Source organism: Dipodomys spectabilis, unplaced genomic scaffold, assembly GCF_019054845.1.
Source record: "Dipodomys spectabilis isolate Male_0828 unplaced genomic scaffold, ASM1905484v1 ptg000197l, whole genome shotgun sequence".
Taxonomy (NCBI): domain Eukaryota; kingdom Metazoa; phylum Chordata; class Mammalia; order Rodentia; family Heteromyidae; genus Dipodomys; species Dipodomys spectabilis.
This window is the reverse complement of record NW_024870874.1, coordinates 15,053,631-15,080,723: the sequence shown is the minus strand read 5'-3', so window position 1 is coordinate 15,080,723 and position 27,093 is coordinate 15,053,631. Positions and strand designations below refer to the sequence as shown.

At 50.6% G+C, this 27,093-nt stretch overlaps 1 protein-coding gene across 1 annotated transcript in view; it reads right to left on the bottom strand.

The window, feature by feature from the left end:
- Window positions 1–1,818: 1,818 nt before the first annotated feature.
- Window positions 1,819–27,093, bottom strand: part of Snd1 (staphylococcal nuclease and tudor domain containing 1) — a 446,694-nt gene continuing 421,419 nt past the window's right edge. Inside the window, exons 17-24 of the mRNA XM_042695875.1 lie at window positions 18,054–18,242; window positions 11,467–11,608; window positions 8,038–8,161; window positions 7,149–7,218; window positions 6,069–6,182; window positions 4,513–4,716; window positions 2,532–2,576; window positions 1,819–2,413 (exon numbers count right to left, since the gene is read on the bottom strand). Of these exons, the coding sequence (XP_042551809.1) occupies window positions 2,348–2,413; window positions 2,532–2,576; window positions 4,513–4,716; window positions 6,069–6,182; window positions 7,149–7,218; window positions 8,038–8,161; window positions 11,467–11,608; window positions 18,054–18,242 (954 nt within the window). The 3' untranslated portion in view covers window positions 1,819–2,347. The remainder of the gene's footprint in view (window positions 2,414–2,531; window positions 2,577–4,512; window positions 4,717–6,068; window positions 6,183–7,148; window positions 7,219–8,037; window positions 8,162–11,466; window positions 11,609–18,053; window positions 18,243–27,093) is intronic.

Genomic DNA, 27,093 nt, shown 5'->3' with positions numbered 1-27,093 from the left:
TGCTTCGACCAGCCTTGGAAAAGAAAGGAAATAAGAAGTGGGAAGGCTCAGGCATAATTTCAACTGGAAAACTAAGAAGGGTTTATCCTTGGGCACAGATGTAACCAAGGCAACTGTTACAAGAGGGAGATGATTTCAGACCCTTCTACAAAAGAGTAGGCTGGCATCTTGCCCCTCTGCCAATTGTGCTCGCTGTGAATTCACTGCATTCTACTGCTTGGTCTTACTGGAAACACCTGGGAGGTAGAGAAATGCATGAGATGGGCAAGCTCTTCTCCATGGACCAAAATACAATGAGGTCATGGTAAGAGTGTGCTTGTGTGCTGGGAGCAGGCCAGCTCCTCCAGGAGTGGGGATGGAGAGATCCACAAGAGCCACCATCACGTTCCTGCTCACTTGGTGGGCCCTCCAAAGCCTGCAGTCATGGGGAATGCAGTTCACTGGGCCCTGAAGGGTCAGACGCAAGCAGCACAAGCACGTGTCCTGACCAGCACTGAGGGGCTGCAGGCAGAACCAAGAGCTCAGGAGAGGCTGGTGTTCCTCCCCACTGTCCTTCCTGGGTCTTCTCATGCTTACCTTTCCTTCAAATGGGGCACCCTGAGTCCAAGAGGCACACACCTTTGCTTAAAGACAGGCATCCTAGGTAGACACCCATGTGAACCCTGGTCAGAACCATTGGAATGTTTGGGCAGGACCTTTGGTTTAGGAGGGAGAATTGGCCAGGCTAATCTGCACTGGCACTCCTACTGCAAGACTAAATAAGGCAGCTTGGAGTATCTCCCTGGATCAGAATGTTTGGGTAGAACAGACTGTCAGGAAGATGTGCCACCACATTTTACCAGAGTATGTGCCCCGGAGGGCCATGTGGATGACGGGGAGAGGAGCAAAGGGCTCGTCTGTTTTTGGTGCCAGTACTGGGGCTTGAACTCAGGGCCTTGTGCTCTTGCTTTTTCACTCAAGGCTGATGCTCTGCCACTTGATGAACCACAGTTCTAACTGGAGATGAGTTATCATCATCTTTTTTTAACCAATCTGGCTTCAAATCGTGATCCTTCCATCTCAACCTCAGAGTAGCTAGGATTACAGGCATGAGCCACGGGTGCTCGGCTTAAGAGCTCTGTAGATGAACTCCTCCTCATCCCTCATCTCCCCTCTATTTTCTCCTCTGGGTGTTTCCAGCATGTGTGGCAGGCTCTTTGCTGGGCACAATATGGCTAGGAGTGTCTTCCTGTTCCTTCAAAGGCTTCAAGTAGCTCTGGGCCAGCCCAGTCTTGAGGTCTTTGGGAGACAACTTGTTAGACAGAACAGAGCTAGGAGCTAGCATGGAGTACACCAGTCTGCCTCCGTAGGGGCCTGGATCCCTCCTAGTCTGGGCCGGCAGTCCAGCATTACTCTCTAGGCAAGATAAGGGGCACTGTGCCTATCCTACTGTGAGCCAGCCACAGCAGGATTGGGACCTCACCTCACAACTTCCTCATGTGAAATCCCTTGGGCTCCGGCAGGGCTGTCCTACAGCCAGCCCAGCAACCCCTGCTGGCTTCAGCCTGGGCTCTTCTGGCCCAGTGCTCTGAATCTGAGGTCTTTGAAGGCGGCTACAAAGAAGATGTTCAGCCTCAAGTATATAATGGCCAGCCATGGTGCCTAGTGGTACCCCCAGGTTCCAAGAGTCCCTTAGAGTGATGAACTGCCTTACTGCCCCAGCTGGCTAGGCCTAGAGATGTTGTAGCCAGGCGCTGGGGATCACCCAAGTGCTCAGGTCTCCTCCAGGCCTGGGATGCAGAGACCCCAGGCTCTTGGCTTCAGTGTGACAGGAAGGGCTGCAGACAGCAGGTACTACTTTATTTGGGCCTCAAAAGCTTTAAATACAGAATAGGCTGGAGGGCAGATGTGGACACGCTGGCATCTGAGAATGGACTGTCAGAGAAATCACATAATCAACAACTGGACAGAGCTGGGGAAGAAGGGCAGTCTAGGGTAAGAGGTGGTGCCACCAGGCAGCTGGCCTTGGGTGTCAGGATCACTCTCTTCACTAGGACAGTCTCTCATGGTTTTTCCTGATTTGAGGACAATTAAAAAAACAAAACAAAACAAAACCCCACAATCCCCCAAGTAAAAATACAAAATCATCTGGGAGAGCTTGTGGATGGCAGTGCCGTCATCCAAGAGGATGAGGATGATGACCTGCCCCCAGCCCCGATGCCACCCTACAGAGTGTTTCCATACACTGAAGCAAAGCTGGACTCGATCTATGCCCCCTTCCTCCAACTGGGTCTGGAGCTGAAAGCTCCCCCCCAGCAGGGAAAGAGGTTCTGGCGTGAGCAGTGCTGGGGGCCAGGGATGGTTCTTCTTAGCGGCTGTAGCCAAACTCATCAGCATCATCGGCTCGGAAGTCTCCATAGCGCCACAGGTTCAGCTGTGAAAGGACACAGAACACAGCTCTTCAGAGACATGGAAACGATGGAACCCACTGACCCCACAAGGCCAAGCCCGTAAACCCAGCACCTGACTGAGTCCCTGTAGTGAGAACTCACCCTGGCGCTCTTGGCTGACTCCTGGGCATTCAGGTATTCCGTGATCTGAGGGATACAAGACAGGGAGTGGTCAAGCTGGGGTGGGGCTTTCAACTGAACAGCCAGCCCAATGACCCTGCGCATGACTCTCCAGAGGAGCCCAGCTCCTGGAGTTTTCTGGAATTTTCATCCCATTCTAGGCTGTTCTATGTGCCTTGACTTTTGTTCCCATCATGCACACTGGTTACCTGTCCCATCTCTCCAAGTTTTTGATAAAGTATCACCTTAATACAGCATTAAATGATCCCATTTTATACTCCAACCCTCCTTCTTCTTTGTGCTGGTACTCTGGGGGTTGAACCTAGCCCAGGTGCTGTCACTTATTTTTTTCAGTCAAGACTGTCAAACTACCACTTGAGTCACAGCTCTACTTCTGGCTTTTTGATGGTTAACTGGAGATAAATGTCTCTCAGATTTCTTTTGCTTTGGCTGGCTTTGAACCGTGATCCTCAGATCTTAGCCTCCTGAGTGGGTAGCTAAGATTATAGATGTGAGCCACTGGTGCCTACCCCCGCCCCCCAACTCTTGATCTCCTGTACCGTACTTTTTCCATTGTGCTTATCATCTCCTAACATTCTATTTAATTTATTCATAATTTAATATTCTTGGATATAAGATCCATGGACACCCAGAGCTGGAAACTATCCATCTCTTCTCACTGACGCATGGTAGGCAGTCAGTAACTGTTTGCTGAGAGAACTCTTGATGTGTGTTTTTGCCTCAGGAACTGGAGCAAAGGAACTTGAGAAATAGCCAAGAAACATCTACAGAGATCTTCTATGGGGATCTGAAGATCTGAGTAAAACCACAAAGTCTCAAGAGTAGGGTTGCGAGGGGCGGTGACATACTTTTCTTGAGACACAGTAGCATTTCATACTAGTGTCTCCTCCTAAATGAGCCTCAGATATGGCCACCAACATCACTGGTCCACAAACCACCAAATGTGGTACTGGGACAAACAAAGTAAAGCAGAGCTGGACAAAGCAGAGCAGTGGGCTGAATGGAGAGGAACTGGGTTCTATCTGCTGCTCTCTTGCCAGTGCCAGCCTTGGGAAGGGGTCACTTGGGAGGTCCCAAGCCTTCTCTTTGGAAGGTTTATAGAGTCTCCTCATCTGGCAGGATCTGCATGATGGTGTCTGAGTATGCCTGACCCCACCCCAGGGTTTTGGTAAATGGAGGGCTGAGGAAATGCCCCTCCATCTGTGATAACATCTTCTGCCTGGCGTGGGACTTGGCGTAAGCCTGGAGGGTTCTCTCCACACAGCACACACTGGCCCTGCTGTACACACAGTGCTTATGGAGCCCAGGGAGGGCCTAGGACATGTACAGGGCTGAGTCAGGGGGCCGCTAAGCAACCTATTGGTCAATAAGTGAATAGAGCTAGGTGGGCCCCAAGTATTGCCTCCTCTGGCTGTGGTCAACCTCAGGAAGTAGCAAGCAGCTGGCCCACCCTCATTTCCTGAGTAGGAAGCCCTGCTCCAAGGTGGACTTCACTATCTTATCAATGGTGGCTCCCAGTCAGCTGGTCCTGGGAAGTTCTGGCTGACAGTACCCTGCCCCCTAGGACTTGGCACTGTATGCTAGAGAAAGGAAGTGAATGGGAGAGATGGCCGGGCAGGCTTTGACCCTCTCCATACCAGGCTTGGCAGTGCTCCCTAGCTGTCACCCAGGGCACATGCGAAGGGAAACTTTCCGCTCTAGTTTGCAGCTGCATTCTTAGTCAAACCCGCAGCCAATTAATTTGGGCTTTAATTAGACTTTAAAACCCCAACAATCTCAAATCCATTATCTTTCCTCAGCAGGGCCAGGAGGCTGGTGTACTCCTGGCTCCTGCACAGGCTCTGGGTGTAGTCTCCAGTCTCCTGTTGTGATGGTGCTGGGGAAGGGGAGACACTAGGGATATGCCCCCACAGGAGTGGGGGTCCCTGCCCACATCACTTACCACTTTCTGGAACTGTTTCTCCTTGCGCACTTCCACCATGACCAGCCCCTCCTTCACCAGCCCCAGCCCCACATCGCCCTTGGAATCAGCAAACTGCAGGGTGACGTGGGGGCAGCTGGCGCTCAGGTGCTCCACGTTGAGCAGGCACTGAGTGTTCTGGATGTCCCGGACTACGCTGTCCACGGCATCTGTGCGAGCGTCCTCCTAAGCAGGGAGATAGCCAGGTCAGTAAGCGCTGGACAAAGCCCACACAGCAGCTACTGGGGCCCTAAGGCCTGTCCATGGACCTCAAAGGACTCCCATCTCCCAGCCTAGATCCCTGCGTGTGTGCTATTCTTCTCTCTGGCACACCTGCCTTGTGTCTCGAAGGAAAAGTGGCTTCTCTGCCCCAAACGAACCCTGCGTTTGTTGCCCGGGCCCCTCTCAACTCCAGCTCCATGGCCTCATCACATCCCTACCTGTCTTTGCTGCCATCTTGGGCTCTCATCATCTTCATATTGCCCCTTCATCACAGACATCCTTTCAGCCCAATCTGTGATGCTGACCCTCTGGCATAGTTCATGAAAAGTGGGAAAAAGCCAATGGTGCTAATTCCACCTTCCTACTCACTTCTAGTATGCTGCTTCTGGCCAGGCTGCTCTGATTCTTTCCCCGAGCACCAGGCACCTCCCTGAAATACAACTTCAGCTGGCCACAGAAAACTGGATCTCCCCTTCTAGAAACCAGTGGCAAGCTAGGACCCAGAGCTTAGGTCCTGCCTTCCTACTGTGTATTCTTGCTCTGGCTTCCTGCTTGCTCTCAGGCCATGAGAATACCACACTTTCAAACCTCTCTCTTTCCACACCGTTCATTCTCACTGTACAATCTTGTACACTCCCAGAGATTTAACATTCAAATTGATAATCCTATATAGCTACCTTAAGTTCCCACAGTCCAAGCTGCTTCTCTTTTCCTTGGGTGGGAAATCTAGCACCACCTTAAATCTCTTCTCTCCCCTCCCTGACTCCATGTTGCCCGTGTCTAGAATCTCACTTGGATGGGTCTGATGTGGCTGTCATTTTTTCTAGCCTGGATTGTTAGGATCATCTCCCAGCCATTCCTTCAGTCTCCCCCCTCTATAATGCCACTGGAAGTAACTAAAAAGTAGATCTGAGCTTATCATGCTTTGGTTCATAATGCTACCACTTCCCCTCCTGCCTGCCAGGGCAGACAAGACCACAATACCTAGGCCCTAACTTACCTCTCCTTTCTCATCTCCTTCCACTGTCTGCAAGCCCCTTAGGATCCAGCTACAGCAGCTGAATCTCTGCTCCAACACAACCTCCTGGCTCACAGCAGGTTTGTTTCTCAAGAATTATTAAAAATGCTCTCATGTCACCTTGTCTGTGGAGCCTCCTCAATTTCCAGTTATGGTTAATCTCGCCCATGTCCTGAGACCTATCAGCAACAGACGACTCATCAGTCCCCATCTTTTCCTGCCAGCCTATGAGGGCTGCATCACTGGCTGCATGTCAATGGTCTGTCTGTTTTAGAAAGAGGTCGATGTGCAGACTCACGTCTTGGGGCACCTGGATGAAGGCGAAGGCATACTCTGTGGCTTGAGCTGGCAGCACGCGAGTGCTGAAGGCAGGAGGCAGGGTACCCAGGCGGGTAGATGGCAGGATCTCTCTCTGCAGAAGAAATATGAGGCCAAGAGCATGACATACTTGATGCCCTCTTGCTCTCAAGGACAACCCTCAGGCCAGGCCCCTGGGAATTCCACTGCTCGCCCCATCACTCGGTTCCACTCTTCCCCAAGCACAGGCTTTCCCAGCTGGAGAAGACTGGGAGGACAGGGATGAAGGCAGCAGTGGGTGGGGAGCCGTGACTCAGTCTGGGCCCTGTGCTGGCACACCTGGTGGCTCCTATTCAAATAATCATGACGGCACTGAACTTTGTTCGGGGCAGGGAACACACGACTGGGCTTGTGCATGATTTCTGGCCCAGGCAGGTAGGGTCACTCCAGCCTGGCACGACCTGGTTCACTGTGTGACAAGCTGGGAGCCTGGTCCATCACTGTGATTAGACTCTCATCCCTCGTTCTTGAAGAGAGATGGAAGGAATGAAGATGGCCACAGCCATACCACAGGTAGTGCTCCTCACCTGCCTGCTGCCTTATCTATAAGATGTCCCCAGAGGTTGTCAACAGATTCCCAGGTCCAGCCTATCAGCCTTTCTACCAAAGGTATCGTTCACTGGGTCACTTGGCTGTGCTTTTCCAGCCACCTACGTTTGGGGATGTGCTGGGATCCAAAGGAGGAAAAACACTAAGGTCAGGATAAGCACCAGGAGATATAGGGTGTCAAAGCCTTGAGCCCATTCTTCAAGATGTTAGGCTGAGGAGGAAGTATGGCTATGGCTGACATTCGTCCTTAGGGCTTACATGTGGGACCTGTTGGTGCTCCTAGGCCTCTCATAGACACCTGTTCTGCCTGGTCCCTCAGAGGGCCTGGCCTATAAACAGCAGAGACACTCAAAATGCACCAGTCTGTCAGCGAGCTGAGGGACCTGTGGGAGTTACATGGATTTGACTGAGGGGTTCCTACTTGATGGTCCCTCCCTTGCCTGCTCCTCCACCTCTGGTCCCCGACACTCACATTGCCATAGTCGATGTAGAAGACGTGCACTTTAGCAGGAGACTCAACTTTCTCGACTCGGGCGCGGTACCTGCAATGGCATCATGGGCAGAGCTCAAGGGATGGCCCTGAGGAATGTGGTCTTTAAGCAGGTGCCCACAACCTTCCCCTCCTGGGGTCTCTGTCACAGAGGGCATATCTTGGACTTTATGGAGGCCCAGCTCAGGGCACTGTGGCCACCATCTAATGGAGTCAGAGGAGAGCTAGAGGCAGAGGAGGGAGAGGGGAGCATGTGGAGCAGATTAATGTGTCCTTGGGGCATAAAGCAACAAGACTAATGACTAGATTGATGTCTGCTGTTTAAACCCAGCACACTAAACAGCAGCTGTAATTAGCCAGCAGATCTGTCTGGGAGGCCGCAACAGGGAACATATCCAAGTCACTTCGTCACCCTGGGAAGGCCACGGGGCCTACCCTGGGTAGATCACACACAAATGGCCTTTTATGGGCCCGTGAGTGCTACTGCTTCTGTCCCAGACAGCAGGGGTGGAGGGTCAGATGGCTGGTCTGTGCTTGCTGTGAACTGTACCCCTCTCCCTCCCATGACATCATTCTTCCTACGAGGGGTGAGAGCTATGTCGGACAGTCCCAGGCAGCCAGCCTGCCAGCACTTCCACCACGGAGTTCCCCAGGGCAAAGGGAGGAATACCACTTTATCATCTGACCTCGAGGCTGGCTGGCAAGAGGCGTGTGGGGCAAAGTGCAGGCCCCAGATGGGTGGTGAGGAGGGACATATGGGAGAGCTGGCCGAGACTAACACTAACATCACAGCAGAAAGCAGACACTAAAGCAAGTTTCTGAAACCTAGCTGTGGCTTTGCAAACCCAGGCCCCAGGATAGTCCTGCTCACCATTCTCCGTCTACAAATTTGGCAATGCAGAACTCTCCCCGGCGGGGAGCATAGGAGCCCTCCACAGGGGGGTGGCTGGAGATGTCACTGCGCATGTTCTCCATCAGCTTCTCCAGCTGGGTGCCTGTGGGAGGAAGAGGGAGGTAAGACCAGGGGGCTTCATTCTTGGATGGTAGGGAATGGAGCAAGGAATGACATTCTGGAGGTCACCAGAGCCCTGATGGTTTCATTGCACCCCCCCTCCCCCGCCCATGTTGTGAAGTCCTCTGTGGTCTCCGCTCAAAAAGCTTCATGCTGTCCATATGTAAAAGTGTGACTGGTGATACTTCCAACCTTCCAACCTACTGGCCAAGACTACCGGGGCCTCCGGGAAGGTGCCTGAGCCTTGAGCCTTGACTGAGGAAGCAGGCAGAAATGGAACAAGGCTAAAGCCAAGTAGCCTCCTTCAGGGTGAGAGCTGGACAGCGTGGACACCAGAATATGAGTAGCAAGGCTACTCTGCCCAATGTTTCCTGGAGCAGAAGTAGAGATAAAGGAAGGATCTTGTACAACCTTGGACAGGAAAGGAGTTCAGAGCCATGAAACATGGAGAGTTTTGGGAGCCAGGATCTGAACTCCAGTGTACTCAATCAGAGTCACTGTGATGCTCATCACCCTGTGAGATCCACGCTGCATGGAAAGCAGAACTTTCAGTGCTGTCAGGCTAGACTACCCCCTCCTCCCCACCTTCCATTCTTATGACCCATCTTTCCCCCCAGATAGCTAGAATGATGGGTACATGCCACTGCAACCAGCTATTGGTTGAGAAGGGGTGTCATATGTGTATATCTGGGCTGCCTCAAAATACAATCTTCCATATCTCAGCCTCTCAAGTAGCTAGGATAATAAGACCATTGGTGCCCAACACATAATGCTTCTTTTCAAGAAATCCCTGTTGCTAGACTACTGGGGTCAGTTTTCTTCCCTAGCTCCTTCCTGCTGGGTGCTCTGCTAGGCATCAAGTTCCCAATGGTTTCAGCTGAGAAATTCTGACTCAGGCTTTATGGCCCTCTGACCCTGATTCTAGCTCAGGTTCAGAGCTTTTTTGCTCCCTTTTCTATCAGAGGTGGACAGGACTGAATGTGTGGTCTAAGTGTGTGACTCCCCTTTCTCTTCAGGGCTGAAGGCCATGCTGGAATAGGTGTAGAACACATGTTATTGTTGTCACGCTTGCCACCAGTGGCCCTGTAAGTCCCTTGTCTGTGCTTTTGTTTCTGACACTACACTATGAGCTCCAGGGCACAGACTATACTCACTTGTTTCTATTTATTCACACAAGACCTAGTAGAATCCCTAGTGCATGGAGGGTGCTTAATAATTCAACTGCACTGCAAATGATCTCTGCATATGCACACATGTCCATTCCTAGGCTTCAGCCTGGCCAGGGCCCCAGCTTCTACCCGAACCAGGGTTCTGAATAGGAGAAACTCTTAGGCAGTAGCCGTCCTTCCCTACCCATTGGTGAGCACTCAGGGCCCAGTGACGGAGTGTTCCTTGCCCATAATTGTACTCTAGAGACTACGAAGCCTCTACATTGACAGGTTGTCCCATACTTGGTCTAGTCTTCTTTTGTGGTTTACTTGGCCCTCAGGCAATAAAATCAGTCCTGTACTTCCTGCCAAGAGCCTCTGGGTGGTCCTTAGCCTATGTCTAGATGGTCATATTCACCCAAGGTCAGTATTTTGGTTTAGCTGATGTGAAGGGTTAGAGGAGGTCCCCCAGGAGGAGGCAACAGACCCCAGAGTTCATTTTCATGGATGTTCTGGAGCCACCCAAGGGCAGCAGGATCCCGGCACCACAAACCAGGTAGCCTGCCCACGGTGCCTTAACCCTTTTCTTCTACCATGCCCTAGTTTTCTTTCTTTCTTGAATGTCACTCTCTTCAGTGTCCTGGCTTGACAGGGCAGCCAGGTGAGGCTCTATGATAAGGCAGTCACAGGAACCCTCAAATTTTGCTCTTTGGGGATTTGGGGGTTAGCTACGGTGGGTCTTGCCTATGTGGAGCTTGCATAGATTTTTTGTACTCTGGGTAGTGTCTACTTAATGCTCCTCTTCTCCCAAGCTCTGAGAACCATTCATTCAATTTTTTTTTCTCTTATTATTAGCTTACATTACACAGAGGGGGATTTTATAGTTAAATTTCCACACATTTACAATAGATTCCAAAAACAAACAAACAAACAAAACTCACCCCTCTATCACTGTCCTTTCCCCCTTCTCTCTGAGGGCCAATAAGATTGGCTTTTCTGCTCTTACAACCCAGATGTGGGGGTAGGCCGCATCATGGGTTCATTTCCAAGGCCATTGCTGGGACAGCTTTCACCAGGACTGTGGATGACCTTAGAAGAACTGAATCCCAAAGGCTCATAAACTCCATCTCCACCCTCCCCTGCTTTTTCCTTTCCCAAGCAGAGCCAGCCCAGGGCAAGGAACGGGCAAGTTTTCCTTGGTGAAATGACATTGCCACAAAGGCAGCTGCCTGGGAAATATCATTAGAGAGGAAGTGGCCAAGACAAGGCCGTTGGCAATCTGGAGTGGACCTGGGGTGAGGGCAGACAGGCTGGGCAGGGCTATATCCCACTTTCCAAGTGGCTGCCCCCTCAAGCGCCAACATCTGCAGCCCCTCTGCCTGGATTTAGCTCCCTGGACCCAGAGTAGGCTCTGAGACTTTTATTCTCAACTCAATTGTTTTCTTGCCCAGGGTGGCATGAAGAGGAGGGAAGTGGAGGAGTGAAGGTGGAGGTGGGGAGTTGGGCCCGCTGCTGTCAGGAGAAGTCTTTGCTCCTTGCAAAGCCCAAAGTCTGTGCCTTAGGGACCCTGGCCAGTCACAGCTATCAGAGACAGGAGGAGAGGGTCCTTCACAAAGACTGCCAGGGGATAACTTTCCCATGAGCTTGCCAGTTGCCATGGAAACTGGTCACTACTCTGGCTGTGGTAATCTCTGGAGAAGAAGAAACCCAGGCAGAAGCCAGCCCAGGCTCCCATCCCTCTTGATGCACCCCTCCCCTCTGCAACTGGTATAAGGGAGGCTGAGCTGCCCCAGCCAGTGTTTCCTGACCCTACATAGGCAATCTGTTCCTCGCCTGCTGACAGACTACCAAAGGCACAAATCCTCAGACCTGGACCAGCCTGGGGTCTCTAGGAGCAAAGCCATTACCTAAGAGTCTCAGCACTGCCCATCCTCAGAGAACCCACTCAGGCCTGCTGCAGACCTGGGTACACTCCAGGGTTAACTTAAAAGTTGCTGAGATGACCCTGACATCCAGGGGGCAGAAGCAGCATGAGCCCTGGGGAGGATCCTGGAGCCCCAGGCTGGGCCCCTCCCTTCGGCTGGAGTCGGCCCAGTGGGTCAGGCTGGGACCTGGCAGCCAGCAGTGCCTGGGCACTCACCAGTCTCCACATCCTGCACGTAGAAGTGCAGGTCGTCAGTGATCTCGGTCACAAACACTGGCTTGTAGCTGGCTGATCGCTCCTTCTCCTCGAGCACAGGCATCACCTCCTCCACGGGCTGCTCCTCATAGTGGGCCCAGACCTGCAGGTGCGGCAGCAGAGGGCAGGGCAGACACGAAGTGCGGTACTAGTGGATACCCGGAAAGGGGCTGTGGGCAAATGGAGCCACTTGGGGAGTGGGGATTCGTGTAGGAGCTACTGGGCCGAGCCCCTGGAAATGGAGGAAGGCCCCCTGAAGCTCTGCTGGATCCAGTGTTTCTCAGAGTGTGACGTACACCAGAAGCAACTAGGAACTGATTGCAGGCTCTGGGTCCCACCCCAGATCTACCAAATAAGAAAAAAAGCAGGCTCCGAGGTGATCTTCTCGTACATTGAAGTAGGAGGACCCCTCAAAATAGGATTCCATGTCCCCACCTCTTGTCACTGTGCAGGGTCAGGTGTGCCAGCCAGTCTGGGCTCCTCATACTCCTCAGCACCTGCCACGGCTCCATCCCTCTCACCTCCAGCAGGCTGCCCTGACCTGGCCCTCTCCACCCTTCCTTCTCTCTTCCTTCCCCAAGCCCTATGCTGTCAGGGCTGCAGTGGCGCAGAAGCTGATTCAACGTGACAGCGCGTCAAGTCCAATCCTGCGGCCAGAGATTATCCAAGTAGTGAAGTCTGTCAGAGCAGGAGAAGAGGTAGCTTTCCAGCTGAGCAGCAGGAAACGGGTGGGAAGTGTGGGAACTGGACCACACATGGGGTCCAGCAGACACACACAAAGCCCAGGGTTGGTCTAAGCATCTAGAAACTTTTGTTTGTCAGGTACCACACACTGCATGTCCTCCAAATACCAAATCACTTAATCAGCACAGCCCTTTGAGTGGCTATGATGTTATCATTATTTTACCAATGGGAACTGGGTACACAGGACACAGGCTTGCAGTCAGGAGTGGTAGAACTACATCCTAGAGGAAACAGGCAGCACTGAACAGTGGGAAAAGCTTAGATGTAGCCTCTTGCTTGACTTACGTTTGACTTCGATCTAGCCATGTACATTCTCTGGGTCTCCTTTCTTCCCCTGTAAAATTACCCAGCATTGTGGTAGGTAGCCACCAGCTGGGTGACTCCCAGGAGTTGAAGAGCAGGGATGCTGAAATTACAGAACTTCCTTGGGTGACGGTTCCCAGACCCCATACATTTTCTTTTTTTCTTTTTTTGGTATGGGGTTTTGAACTTAAGGTCTCAAGCTCTTGCTTACTACTTTTTTTCTCAAGATGGTACTCTACTACTTGAACCACACCTCTGCATCTGGCCTTTTGTGGCTTTATTAGAGATACACTCTCATGAACTTTTCTGCTTGGGTTGGCTTCAAACTAAGATCCTCGTATCTCAGTCTCCTGAGTAGCTAAGATTACAGGTGTGAGCCACCAGCTGCTGGCACACTTCTGCTTTTAGTGTAGTATGTATTTGTGTTTTATCAGAAGAGGAGGAAAACAATAAGAATATTTCGAGTCCAAGGAGAACTGGGGATGGCTGAAACCTATCTAGACCTAAGCCTGGTGCCATTCAACTGTAGTGCCTTCCACGTGGCACTTGCAGGCCTCTGTCTGTAGCATCACAAATAACTCCTAACCCTTTCTTACCTCTCAGGTTCCAGGCACCTAACATCTGTCTGCATCACTAGTACCACTGCCCTCATCATCAGCATGTAGTCTCTGGCCAGCAGGAGAGGAGGCAGGCTGCAGGGCTCTAATCCACAGCTTAGTCTCCATGCAGATCCTAGATTCTTAGCCTAATCTCTTAGGAGCCCTCTGGCCCCAAGGGAAAGGAGACCTTTAGTGTGATGACTTCCCTGTCAGAGAGTTTTGGGGAACAGCCATGTAGGTGTCCAAGGCCTATGTCTTGATGAGGATGAAGCTTTCTTCCTGGGCCTCCCTGCTTATAAGTTTTCCAGACAAGTGTCTACTCAGCCAGTCATTCTTATTGACTGGGCTCCCAGTCCTCTGGGACCCTTGGACTTGGGATCGATGGACTTGCACTGAAACTGCTTCTAAGGTGAGACTGTCATCACTACCTTACATGGACTGGCACTAAAGCCTTGAGCCATCAGCCAGTCATCCCTGACTCAATAGTCTGGCCCCTTCTCCACCATCACCCAGGTCTCCCGTCTCTCAATTTCTTAATGCTTAATTTCTGAGATCTCTGCAGTGGCCCTAACCTTCTCTGCTCTTTCACTCTTCTTTCTAGCTCCCCTCTTCCTCAGCACTCAGCCTGGTAAAGATACAGGGCTCAGGGCTAGTTTGTGAGCCTGGGACTAGGAGCCATCCAGAGCTTCTATCCTAACCCCATCAGCGTCCCAAGCTATGAGGGCAGGTGCTCTTCAGCTGTGTTGATTGACTGGGAGCAGGCTGACAAGGTGAGAGCAGAGACTGCTAATGAGTCCTCAAGTAAGAGAGCCTCAGGGGACAGCATCCAGCTTTGAGTTTCCTCTCTAGGGACGTGGGTGGAGCTTCACGTGAAGCTGGCTCAGGTGGGCAGCACGCTGAGTTCATGATGCTAACCAAAGCCTCAGGGATGGCCTTCGGTCCTCAGTGTTGGGGTCAAGTTGGGCATGCTGCCATGTGAGCTGAGGACAATGAAACCAAGGTTTCTCCATCCAGAGTAGCTGGAGCCTGAAGGTTGCCAAGAAGCACCCAAGAGAACAAGAAGGAGAGCTGCTTAGGGAAGAAAACAATCCTGTTCTGAGAGAAGGCTAAGCTTGGCCCTTTGGATGGTGAAGCCACGAGGATTCCTTCTCACTCCTGGAGGACAGCTCAGCTGTTCCCTGTGATTGGCAGCCAATAGCCCTAAGAGAGATGTCAGTGCAGTCTGGACCAAGTAGTTTCTTGGTGGGATGGAGTGAGTCAGCTGGGCTGGGCTACCCAAGTCCCTATCCTTCACTGACATAGCCCTTCTGTAGAGCTTGTGCACAAGGAGACAGACAACAGTCCATAGCTATTCCAAGCCTCTTGGGGCTCAAATCCCTAATGCTTTGTCTTGGGAAATTCCCTTGGTAGATAAACTTCTTGCTGGACCTCATCTAGGGAAACTCAGACTCTTTCCAGAAGGAACACTACTTGTGTATACAGACAAATAGTGCCTTAGGTTTCTACCCTTTGACTCTTGGCATAGGAAAGGCTGGGGAAGGACCCCACAGTCAACATGTTGGGCAGAGGAGATCTGAGTCTGATCTAAGCACAGCAGGGCCCAGGGACCCTGGGAGACCATCCATGAATGTGCCCGGCCCAGCTCTTGGACCACCTCAAAGCCGTTAATGTGAAGAGGCTCTGTTAGCTCTCTGATTGACAGTAGGGTTTATGATCTTTCTGCATCAAGGCTAGCGCTAAGATGGAGCTCTGTCCTAAGGCAGAGCTCGTCTCTGACCCTCTTCAGTCCTGGCTGAAATCCAAGGACTGGCACAGCAGGAAATACTGTCCTCCTTAGCCAGGCAAGTTCCTGTCTTATTCGGTCCCCTAGGCACTACTGCAGCTGCTCCAGGAAAGGAGACTACCATGCCCAGCACAGGCAGGGCTGGGCCAGTCAGCAGTGGAGGCTGTCTCTCTTCCTGGTCTCCCCAGGGGGAGCCCTGGCCCTCTCTCTTCCCAGTACTTCCTCCCAGGGGAGCCCCAGGTCCTCCTCCTGGCAAGAGATGGGGAATGTGGACTGGGTTTCCACTGGCTAGAGCCTTTCTAAATCATGTTTAATATCCCTGCTCGGGGGTGGGGCTGGCATGAATCCAGAGTGGCTGCAGTCAAGCCCTCAGCAGGAAAGCCAAGCTTAATAAAAGCCAATCAATGGCCAATACAGCTCTGTCCAAGGCCCTGCTGGGCAGGAGTGCGTGTGTGAGCGAGCATGCGTGCGTGCGTGCATGCATGCATGTGTGTGTGTGTATGTGTGTGTGTGTAACAGTGTAAGCAGCTGCCATCAGGGCTTTCTCCCAGCTACTAAGGCCTTTCTAGAACCCCTGAGGAGTAGGTGTGGGGGGGTCACTCTCTATCAGCCTCCTGCAGAGCAGGGGAGGGCACAGGGAGGGATTAAACCCAGCAGGGAGGCATCTAAATCCTTGCAGCTGGGAAAGCAGCATGGTCAGGCTCACAGAGACAGACATACTAACAAACATTCACACACACACACACACACACACACACACACACACACACACACACACACACACACACACACAATCACACTACTACCCAAAGATTTCCTCACCTGCTCCATCTCACAAAAACTCTTGGAATTTCCTTCCTTTACTCATTAGCTCATAGATACAAATAGTGATACATTCTAATGTGAATAAAACCCCTTACCTTGCTGACCCAGTTTCTTCCAGCTAAATCAGCCCTAAAAAGGGTCACAAGTGAAGCAAACTATCTCCCACACCGGACACCCCCTTAGGTTACAGTCCCCAGCTGCCCTCCAAATTCTTGCTGAGAGTGGCAGCTGCAAAGCTCTGCAAATGCTGTGCCCATGAGCCAGCCACCAGGAGGAGGAAAGCCAGCCTGGACCCTCAGGATTCTTAAGTGGATGGGGATTTGAAGGAGAGAGACCCAGGAGGCAAGCCAACCCTGCCACCGAGCATCATGCACTGCATTTTAATGGGATGAATAAAAATGTGCAGCCTGAGTAAGTAATTAATCACTGCTAATAACTCTTCATCATCAAGTGGCACCAGCAAAATGACAACTTGAGTTTTCAGACAAACCTCCTATATAGTATATAAGAATCCCAAGGTTCAACCTGGCAAGAAATTTAGCCCTCCATCTCAGGCCAGGTTCCACTCCCTGGTCTTCCCTGCAGCCTTCCTGGGCCCCTACTAGGAAAGGATGTTAGCACAACGCCCACCTTTAGTCCTCAGCTCCACCCCTACCTGGGCTCCTCCCAGCCCGAGAGCTCCTTTTCTCTCCCTCTCTCAGCCCAGACTCACCAGAGTATGCACTACCTCACTTCCTACCCCCAGATCCTTCTGCTGCCTGAATAGGACAGGTGCCATGTGCTCCCTCTCCTGGGAAATATGGCCCCTCTAATAAACCTTATAATAATCTTTCTTGTGTGCCTGCCTGCCTGCCTGCCTCTGGGTGGTCCCCTGGGATGGACATGAAGGATCCTTTCAAAGGACTCACGTGAGGAAGTGGTTTCTAGGCTGAGATGAGATGTCATGTGTTGAGTAGCCAGAAAATAGGTTCAGAGCCAGGTCTTCCACTCAAGGCCTTGGCCTCAGGGGCTGCCAAGCAAACCATGAGCCTTCCTCTCCCCCACTCCAGTCCCCCCCCCCCCCCCCCCCCCCCCCGCCCAGGTCCAGCTCTGTACCCCTGAGGCCCTGGTCCTGTTTTGGCTTCCAACAGCAGCCAGCGGACACAGGAGTGGCAATCTTAAGTCCAGCTGTCACAAGAAGGACATCCAAGAGGAAGAATGGGACTCCTTTCCTGATGCTTCTCCCATTGTGCTGGGAAGACAAGAGCCAATGGGAGCAGGAACTAGAGCACAGGGAGTGGGAAAGAGCTCTTCTGAAGCCATGGGGCTGGCTCCTTCAGGACCTGGACAGTCCCTTTTTCCTGTCCTTGTTTTCTAAGCTGCTTCCTCCTGCAGTCCATCACCTGCATTTTCCCGCTACCAAAAGGTGGCTTGCCTGCTCTCATTCCCAGGGGATAGAAGAGACAGGAGGGCCATCCCTGGCTAGTCCCAGGAGGAAGATGGAAGGCATGAGTGAGTGGATTGGGGAAGAACACGGTGGCTTTTAGAAGCACAAAGCCCCCCACTCCTGCTGGCAGGTGTCTGGATCTTGGCTGTGGGAGATGAGTTTTGAGCCAGATGGCTGCCCCATGGGAAGGAAACGTTTATTCCTGGAATAAATTTATGGCTCCGCCTGGCTGTCCCATGAAATCCTCCTCAAGCTCAGAGAAGCCTTGACAAATTGGTGGCCAGCTGATTTATCCCCATTATTGGGGCTGAGCTGTAACTCAATGGAGACAGCCTACTCTGGGGGTGCAGGGCCCAGTTCCCACCCTAAACCACCAAGTTCTTTAATTGTCAATTTGTTTCCAAAGCTGCTTTGTGGCCCCCCCCCCCCCCCTTGCCTCTTCCATGCAGTGTCTGCAGAGGCTGATGGGCTGTAAATCTGCTGTCTTAACAGCTTTATGCATCTCCTGGAAGCGCTTCCCAGCAGGGGGATGTAAAGGAAATTAAGAGGGGGCACTGGGCACTGAAGGAGCTGGGCCAGGGCTAGGGAAGGAGGGCAGCTCTAGACTCCTCCTCCCTGGGAGACCTCAGTCCTTTTTCTTCCTGCTCCAAGGTCACTTTTCATAGAGTGTCCCACTCCTGCTGCAGGTCCAGGTCCATCACAGGCTATGGCGAGGGTTGCCTGTGTTGGCCGCTCTCCCTTGACTGTGTGACAACGCCCTCCTCAGCTACTCAGTGTGGGGGCAACGGGCTTGGTTCTTAGAGGCAGACATTTATGGAGGGCGGGGGAGAGTAGGCATGTGCTGGGGAACTAGCACCACACTTGTTACCTTCTCTTTCTTCTGCTTGGCGGCCTCTTCAGCAGACAGCAGGGATTTGTAGTAGGCACTGCGTTCAGCGGTGAAATGGACCTTGGAGAGCGCCTGCTCCACCAGCAAGACAGACAGGTTAGCGCCATCCATGTGCAGCCAGCCGATGAAGTTGCCGGCCTTATCCATGCTCTCTACTTCTACCTCCACCTGGGGACAGAGACATGGGGGGTGTCAGCTGGTGAGGACAGTCCTGAGTGTGCAGGGGAGGCCAGTCAATTGCCTCGACATTTTTGCTAACGTGGCAGAAACAGCTGGAACCAGATTCATCACCTCATTCTTCCCCTTCCTTTCCTTTTGGAGAGTACTGGGTTGAATTTCCCTCTTCTTGGCTTGGGTGAGGGAGAACTCTACCAGCCATGTGTACACTCAGCTGCAGGTCAGAGTGATCCTCCATAAGCAGAGGGAGCATGGTGCACCCACCCTTCTTCAGCACCCATTCCCAGTGTGTGCAAGGAAGACAGGAAGGCCTCAGGGAACAAGGCAATCTCTAGGGAAAAGAAGACTGCATTCTCTGTGGAAGAGCTGAAAGGATTACTGTTTAATGAAGGTCATTAAAGTGCCTTTGAGAGAAGAGACTGGTAAGGCAGGAATAGTGTTAGCTCATAGGAGTAGTCGGGAGCAACCCATAGGTGACTCCTGAGAAGGGGCAGCTGGAAGAATGTGGTCACTACAATAAACTCGGACCCCGACTGCTCTGCTCTTCCTTCAGGATGGCCTCAGGATTCTGTCCTTGGTGGTGGCTAATGTGCCCCTGCCTCAGAAAGGCAATGGCCCAGGACAAATTCCTTCCTTGATTCTCTCGTGACCTCATTCTTCCCCTGCTAAAGGGACTATAAAAGCCTTTGCTGCTAAATGTAAAAACTTGTATTAATTTAAACAGCTTCAAGCTCGATTAAGCAATAAAATGAATGTCTAAATACCTGGGAATTCTCAAAGCCTGAGCTAGAGCTGGTGGAAGAGGGCTAGGAGGAATGAGGGTGGGAAAGCGGGAGAGGCAAGGGGACATGACTCTCCAGAGGTACAAAGAGAAGAGAGTGGGGAGCAAAAAGAGGCGGCCAGGGAGACAGGACCTGACCTCCTCCCATTCTTCAACACTGTCTTCCCACTTGAGGCCCACTGCTAATTCTTTAAGTAGAAATATAAGTTCAACAATCCTGAAATTGGGGAGTGGTACAGAAGGGGAAATGCAGGATCAGACCCAGTCTAATTGGTTGATTTTGTAGGGAAAAACTAAGGCAGGGCGGACACAAGTAGAACAAGTCAGAGCAGAGCCTCTGCTAGAATGTCCACAGTTCCTCTATCTTAGCCTCCAGCATACAGGCTTTGCTTTGTCTTCTCTTAGCCTAGCAATTAACTTACTGAAGGACATACACATTTGGGCAGGTTGTACTATGTTCAAAGCCTCACATCCATCTTGCAAAGAGTTCAGGCTGTGCTGCAAGACAGAGCCTCCTGCAGGGAGAGGCCTAGGCAGGAGGGAAAGACTGTGGAGGTAGGACAAGAACTGATACGTCACTCTCAGAAGACCTCCTCCTTTTTGTCTTAACTTGCCAAGTTTTACCCAACGTGTGATCTCAGAGAAATTTGGAGGAGATGGCAGCAGCCACAGGCACGCTGCTTGTCTTGTGTTTGGAGGCTCAGGGGACACAAGCCCAGTGAAAAGCAAATGGGGCTGGTTCAATTCCCGGCCAGCACAGGGCCCAGGCCCACAATGCACCACTCTCCCTATTCCCTGATCTTTCATCTTCCGGTTTTAGCAGCCAAGTATGCTTTTCCTAAGATCAAGGCTGGCTGCCCTGCATAGCCATATAGCTTCCTTCTAGGCCCTTGGGCAGTTTGCAGTGGGCCAGAGTGGTCCTTGGCAGCAGGTGGCTAGGATTGATGTAAGATGCTCAGAGATGTGGCCATAGTCAGATCCTAAACTGACACCACGATCTAAGGTTGGAATCCAGGTGCTTGCCTTTAACTACCACACTTGAGGCCAACCTGCCAGGAAGTAAGCAGTAGGCTCCTCTTGAAACTCCATATATACCCAGACTCTCTCCACCTGCAATCGGCATGCTATCTTAAGCTTGACAAGTCCCTGGGCCCAGCCAGCAGCTGAGGAAAGAAATCTCTGGCCTTGGGCACTGTGTGCTGCCACTGGATCCATCTCTGGTTGTTGAGGGAGATAAAGCTGTCGCCCACGGGGCTCTGCTTCCCCTTTCATTACAGCTGCCACCACCGTCGTAATTTCTCAATCAAACACAGGCTCTCAGGGGAAGGTGGCTGGGCTGGTGTTCCTGCTGGTTCCTATACTCGCTTGGTTCCCAGCCTCTCTTGCCAGGTTCTGCACTAGGTTCAGTCTTCTTCTGGACACACCTTGGCCTGGGTAAGTGCTGGAACTCACTGACTCTTCTATGGCAGAGGGTTAAGCAAGGAGCTCCCAAGTGTGTGTATTTGCCACCACATTCCTCTTTTATACTGACTGCCAGGAACCAGTGGCCTAGCTGTAACATCATTTGGATCCATGTCTGTAACAAGCTCTATTTCTTGGTTTAACTCTAATTCTTAATTTTCTCTGATATTTCCAAGTAGTTGTAGTAGTAGTAGTAGTAGTAGTAGTAGTAGTAATAATAATAGTAAAAAAAATGAGCCAGGTGGCTACTTGGGAGGCAGAGGCAAGATCATTTAAGCCCAGCTTATACACACATAGAAAATAAAGACACAATAGATACACAGCTAGAATCCATCCTTGTTATCCATAATAGTTTTATAATGTGGCCATGAACACTGAACTAGAAAATATTGAATTGTTGCTACCAGGGAAAGTACAAGGCTTGAGTTCCTATGAGCCTCTGGTCACCATTTTTGTCAACTGACTAATATATAACCTTGTTGTAGATGTGTTTCTGTTTAAATACACCCACATTAAATACAATGTATATTTGTTGATTCATTTACACTGAAATCTCTGCCAATAGCAAGCTACCTTAGGTCAGGTTTGAATGAAGTTTACCTAGCACACAGATTTTCTCCTTAAGGCAAGTAGCTGTCTTCTTGTAGCATTATTTGCTTGGGATCATTTTGAACTACAAAATTGCCAACGAAAAGTACAGAAAGCATGGCACTAAATAGACCTCAAAAAGGACATTTAGTCATACTCCTGAGAGCAACAACCAGGGGCAATATTGCCTTATTCAATGTAACATAAGAATGTGTTTACTAGGTAACCCAATGCTTTATTTGTTTTCCTGGTAATACTGGGGTTTGAATTCAGGGCCGCCTTGCATGTGTTATGTAAGCATCTACTATTTAAGCCATTTCTCCAGTCCCTTACCCCTTTCTATGCTTTATTTTACAATAGGGTCTCATGTTTTTGCCCAAGGCTTGTCTTGGACCATGATTCGCCTACTTTTGCTGACCAGTGGCTAGGACAGGGTCTTGCTAGCATTTCCCTCAGTAGAGACTTGAATTGTGATTTTTTTCTGAGTCTCTGCTTCTTAAATACCTGAGATTATAGGTGTATAGTACTGCTCCAGGCGATGACTCAAATATATGTATACGTATACCTATGTATGTTTTCATATATATATACACACACATATATGTATATGTATATATTTGCTATTCTGTACATACCCACAAATTGCAAAAGCACAAGAACTGACCTTGAGATTGTAAATAAATTTTAGTTATACATAATCTGTAAGAGCTATATATAGAGAGAGCTATTCCTACCAGATGCCTCAAACCAGACAGAGGAGTTAGGAGAGGTGTTTTCCTGACACATAAAAGATAAATTCACTCTTGTCCAACTGGCTAGTGTGAGCATTAACTAGGCCTCTATCCCATGGAGTGTTGTGTAAACTTCAATGCTCTGTAATAGTTACCTGTCTCTTCGGCATCTCAGAGCATTTCAGAAGATAACCGGAACCACAGTTTCCGTGAAGGCCATCCCACAGTGGCAGGTGACACCAAAGGGTTTGGCCCTTGGATAATTGTGGGCTTCCAGAAAGCTGGGGAGCAAAGTTTGTGTGCATGTGGGCATTTGTAGTATATGCATGTGGTGGACATGGCCTTGGAGGTAGTGTATGCAGGGATGTAAATAGTGTTAGCAAGGGACAGTTGGTGGCTCTTTTCTTCAGTCTCTAGATAGTCTCCTGTCTAGAGCACATGTTGAAGCTTCAGAGGTGCAGGGCTCTGGGGGAGGTGAGCACTTCCTGAGAGATTCTGAGTAGGGTCAGATGGTGCCACCCCGAGGAAGTGGTATAACAAGTAACAATGAAAGTGGGCAGCCAACATGCTGGAAAGTTGGCTGTGACCCTCAAGACTGAAGACACTGTGGGACTTCCTCACTTGCCTGGTCTGTGAGTACCTCTGGCCCTCTACTTCTGGCTATTTGCAAACTGGGGGTGGGCTGTGTGGCTGTTGGACATGTGGTCTGGACCAGTCCTATGATCTATGTTCTTCCAGGATTCAACATCACTCTCCCTGAGCAGAAATCAATCACTGATTCATTTACACCGAACTCTCAGCCAATAGCATGATACCTCAGGTCAGGCTTGAATGAAAGTTTATCTAACACACACATTTTCTCCTTAAGGCACATTCTAGTCTTCTTGCAGCACTATTTGCTTGGGATCATTTTAAACTACAAAACTGCCAGAAGCACAAAAAGCACAGCAGTAAATAGACCACAGAAAGGATGTTTATTTATACTCAAGAGAGCTGCAACAAGAAGGCAGTGTTGCTTTGTTCAACCTAAGATGGCAATGTGCTTGCCAAGCCACTCTAGATTTTTGCATCCCTGACCCTGGCCTGCGGGGAGCAGCCATCTGAACACCTGTGAGTTTGCCCTTTCTTTGGCCTTTAGGAAGAAGAATCTAGCAGAGAGATTAAGAGTACAGACTACAACGGAATGAACTGAGTTCAAATCCACCTATCCTATTGTGTTATAATGAGTAACAGAATGAACTAATATAAATATGTTAGGCACTAGAAGAGTGTTTGGCATGTAAATGCTTCATCGTTGTGACCATGATCACAATCAAGGTTATTCCTTACCTCCTAGGAGCACTTATTTCAACTTCAAGTGTCTTCAATTACCATTACTCTGTCAGTTCTATAGAGAATGAAGCTAGCTTTATATTCAGAATCTCTCCAGGGCTGGGTATACATGCTGGGAGGTGAGGGGATATGGTGATGGATTCTGGAGTCTAGATGGACTGGAAAATCCAACGCTTAGCTTCACCTGTGAACCTTGGGGCAAGTCACACATCTTTCCTAGACTGTTCTCTTAATCATCAAATGGGGAAAGGGTCTGTCTATTAACTGGAGCAACATCTTCCCATCAACCAATGCCAACAGCCCACTGGCTGGCTCTACATCTCCAAGATAGTTGCATCCAGGAGCTGTCCTGATGGCAAATCTGTGCACTGGATCTTATGTAATTGTGGAACAATTCCTACTTAATGAGTCTTTTCAATCTCCTCCCCCTCACTGGAATGCTTTGGGTTTCTTACACGTAGGGGTCCTCACATAAAATACTGGGGGTCAAGGGAAGGCAAGTAGGGTTGACGGAAGAGCTCAGGCATGCGAACGTCTTTTCACTCACCTGAACAGGAAGATGCCTTTCTGCTTAGTATGGGGTCTTTCCCTAGGGATCACCAGCCAGTCATGTTCAGTGGGCAGGCTGCTAGACAGGCTGGACCTGGCCAGTCTGTAGGCTGGGACGGCCAGCGGGCCCTGCTGTGGAATGGGACACGGCCTCCTGTTCCCAAGCACATTAATGTGCCACTAATGAAATTGTTCTGGCTTATTTACCAAATTAATACAAACGGCACAGGCTGTTAATTTGCATGTCTCCTAATTACCAAGGAAGAGCTCCTGGTGCCCAGGCAACGCACATATACCTCGGGCCCACCCAGCAGGGCTATGGGCTCACCCTTCTAGGATGAGGCTGGGTATGAGAGAGATACATGGAGGAATAGGTTTTCCCCTAGAGCCATGGATGGGAACAAATCGGGAAGATGGTGATGGCCAGGAGTTTGTGTCATTTCCTAGAGCCCCTCTCTTTGTGGCTTTTATGCCCTAGCTTCCAGAAATATACACATAGTCCCTGTTTCCACCCCCACACTCTCCCCTCTCCCCCTCATCTGGATTCTGTCCAGCTCCTTACCACAGGAACTACTTCAGGCAGACAGGCAGTGGGGCTGAGTCATTCCCTGCTCTGAGTGGGGAGGTTCACTCCTGCCTGGGTTGCAGTGTGGGCTGGGGAGCCACTTGGGGCTTGCCAAGGGTGTGGAGGAAGGAAGAGAAGGGAAAGCCAGGCAAGGGCTGCTGATAGTTGTATAAATGCTAGCATGCGCTCTCTCTCTCTAATCCTCCTGGTCCTCTCAAGCCAATTAGCTTTCCTGAAAGGGGGGAGAGGGGGAGAGGAAGAGAGAGATTGAGAGAGAAAGAGGGAAGGAGTGTGTGTGTGTGTGTGTGTGTGTGTGTTAGGGATGGGGAGATTATCTAGGAGCTTGGGCATCACATCACAGAAGAAACTGCCTGCCTTGGGTTCATCTAGCTGTGTTGATCCTAACTCTGCTAGTGCAGGAGCTAAATTAGATGCCTAGTGGTCCTAAGGAGCAAAGATGTAGACCCACACTGTGTCCTGAAGCTTTATCAGGTCCCGGATGCCATGGAGGTACAGTGGGAAAGAGAGAGCATGCAGTAGAGGCTTGTCCCTGCTGAAGGCTAGATCAAACAAGGCAGCCACAGGCACCAAGGGTGAGTGAATTTAAAACATGTAGAATAAAGGAAGACTATAGGGGAATCCACGTCCCACATAATGACTCTGGATAGGGGACCCAATACTCACAGGTCAGCCTTTCCTGCTGTTAGCCAAGAAGATGGAGAACTGGTACTCTTTCCCCACAAGGGTTCTGCATTGTCTATGTACAATGCCTAAGGCAGCATAGACAATGTGTGTCTCCTCCAGCCAGCCTCAGCCCCAGAGGCAGGAAGTCTGCAGGAGCCTGGACCACAGCCATGGGGTGTTTCCTTTTATGAAGGTGGACTGCATAGGTGCCCCCACCTTTTCCCTGAGGCATTTGGAAAGGAAGAATTCCTGCACTATGGGGGGTGCTGAGTACAAATTCCTCCAGAGGACAGAGCAGGAGCACTCAAAGCCAGCTCTGGGATGTATCATGGGGCACCCAATGGTCAGAGGTAAAAGTCTTTATCTTTCCCCATGCTACTGGGCCATATTCTTGTTTATCAACACTGCCCTTCTCCTCAAGAAATAAAAATTAACAAAAAAAATCTAGGTGCTGGTGGCTCATGCCTGGGCAGAAGTCTGTGAGACTCACCCCCAATTAATCAGCAAAAAGCTGGATGTGGTAGAGCACCAGCCTCCAGTAAAAAAGCCAAGTGTAAGGCTCAGTTTGAGCACCACTAACGCATGCATACACACAGACACAGACACACCCCAGTGAGGAGCACAGCAAGAGGCCTGGATAGGTCCTAAGAGAAGCCTTGGGCTCCAGTGTGCTAGAGCTCTGTCTCCTTCAGGATGTGTGTGTCACACCTGCTCTCGCCTCAGTTTCTTTTTTTTTTTTTTTTTTGGATCTGGTCGTGGGGCTTGAACTCTGGGCCTGGGCGCTGTCCCTCAGCTCTTCAGCTCAAGGCTAGCGCTCTACCACTTGAGCCACAGTGCCACTTCCGGCTTTTTCTGCTTATGTGGTGCTGAGGAATCGAACCCAGGGCCTCATGCATGCAAGGCAAGCGCTCTACCACTGAGCCACCTTCCCAGCCCCTCGCCTCAGTTTCTTCATCTATGAATAAGAGCAGAACCATGTTGAGGTTCTCTCTGCTCTGGATTTTCTGAGGCTGGGATATGAAGCTGGAGTGATAACAGTACACATGAGAGCTGTGACCAGAGGTATACAAGAGAAGAAAAGTTTAATGGGGAAAAAAGCAAATAGGGAAGCCCTAGCTACCAACATTATGTCCTAGAGGACAGCTGGTAGAAGGGGAGGGAGAAATTGAGAGAGAGAACCCAAATACCAGTGTGGAACCCTCCAGCCTCTTCCTGACTTGTGTGGCTTGGGCATGGTTTGTCTACACCTAGGTTCATGGGTTGGAAGACTGAACTACAAACTTAGCAGTACTCTAAGTCTGATGGTACTAAGAGGTAATGAGACTTAGCTGGGTGTGATGGCAAATGCCATTACCTTGAGGAGACTGAGGCAGAAGATCATGAGTTTAAGGACAGCCAGGCTATCATAAAACAAAACAGAGCTAACAAAACAGTGTGCCTAGTAGAAGGGGCATCACCTTGGAAGGCATTCATGGGCATCCCACAGGACACCAGGTTCTCTTGGTTCTTCCCTTGCCAGGTAAGTCTTACTCACCCAGCCCCCTCTATGTCATGTAATACTCCTCACCACAAGGCCTGCAGAAGAAGCCAAATGCTGGTGCCAGTACTGTGCTGTTGGCCTCTGAAACTGTGAGCCTAATTAATCCTATTTATAAAAAATAAACTAGCCAGTGTCATGTACTGTGTTATAGCCACACCAAAGGGACAAAGATACCACAACCCACTCATCTGGTCCACAGCTTCACTGCAAATGTGAGTAGCAATCCAGAGTAACCAGAATAGAACTGAAGTGTTTTCTTGCCACACAGACAGTGCTGTGCCACAGAGCTGGGTTGTCCACTGCCACGGAGGCTGTAATATGTGGTCACAGCTAGAGCCGTGAACTTGAAGAGACACTTCACTTTAATAATAGTTAGCAGTAGCAGTTTAACACAGGCAATGTGTGCCCTCCACTCCTGACCCTCCCGCCCCAACACATGCGCCAGCCTCTTTCAGAGCTGATGCACATTAACACAATGCCATTAATAATGTAAGCTTGGGGAGCCAGGAGGCAGTGAGTGCAAAATGCCTCCTGGGTCTCATTGCCATCAGCCCAGTGGGAGGTGGGCAGGCTAGCGGTGGGCAGCAGCCCGGACAGATATTCCAGGTGCT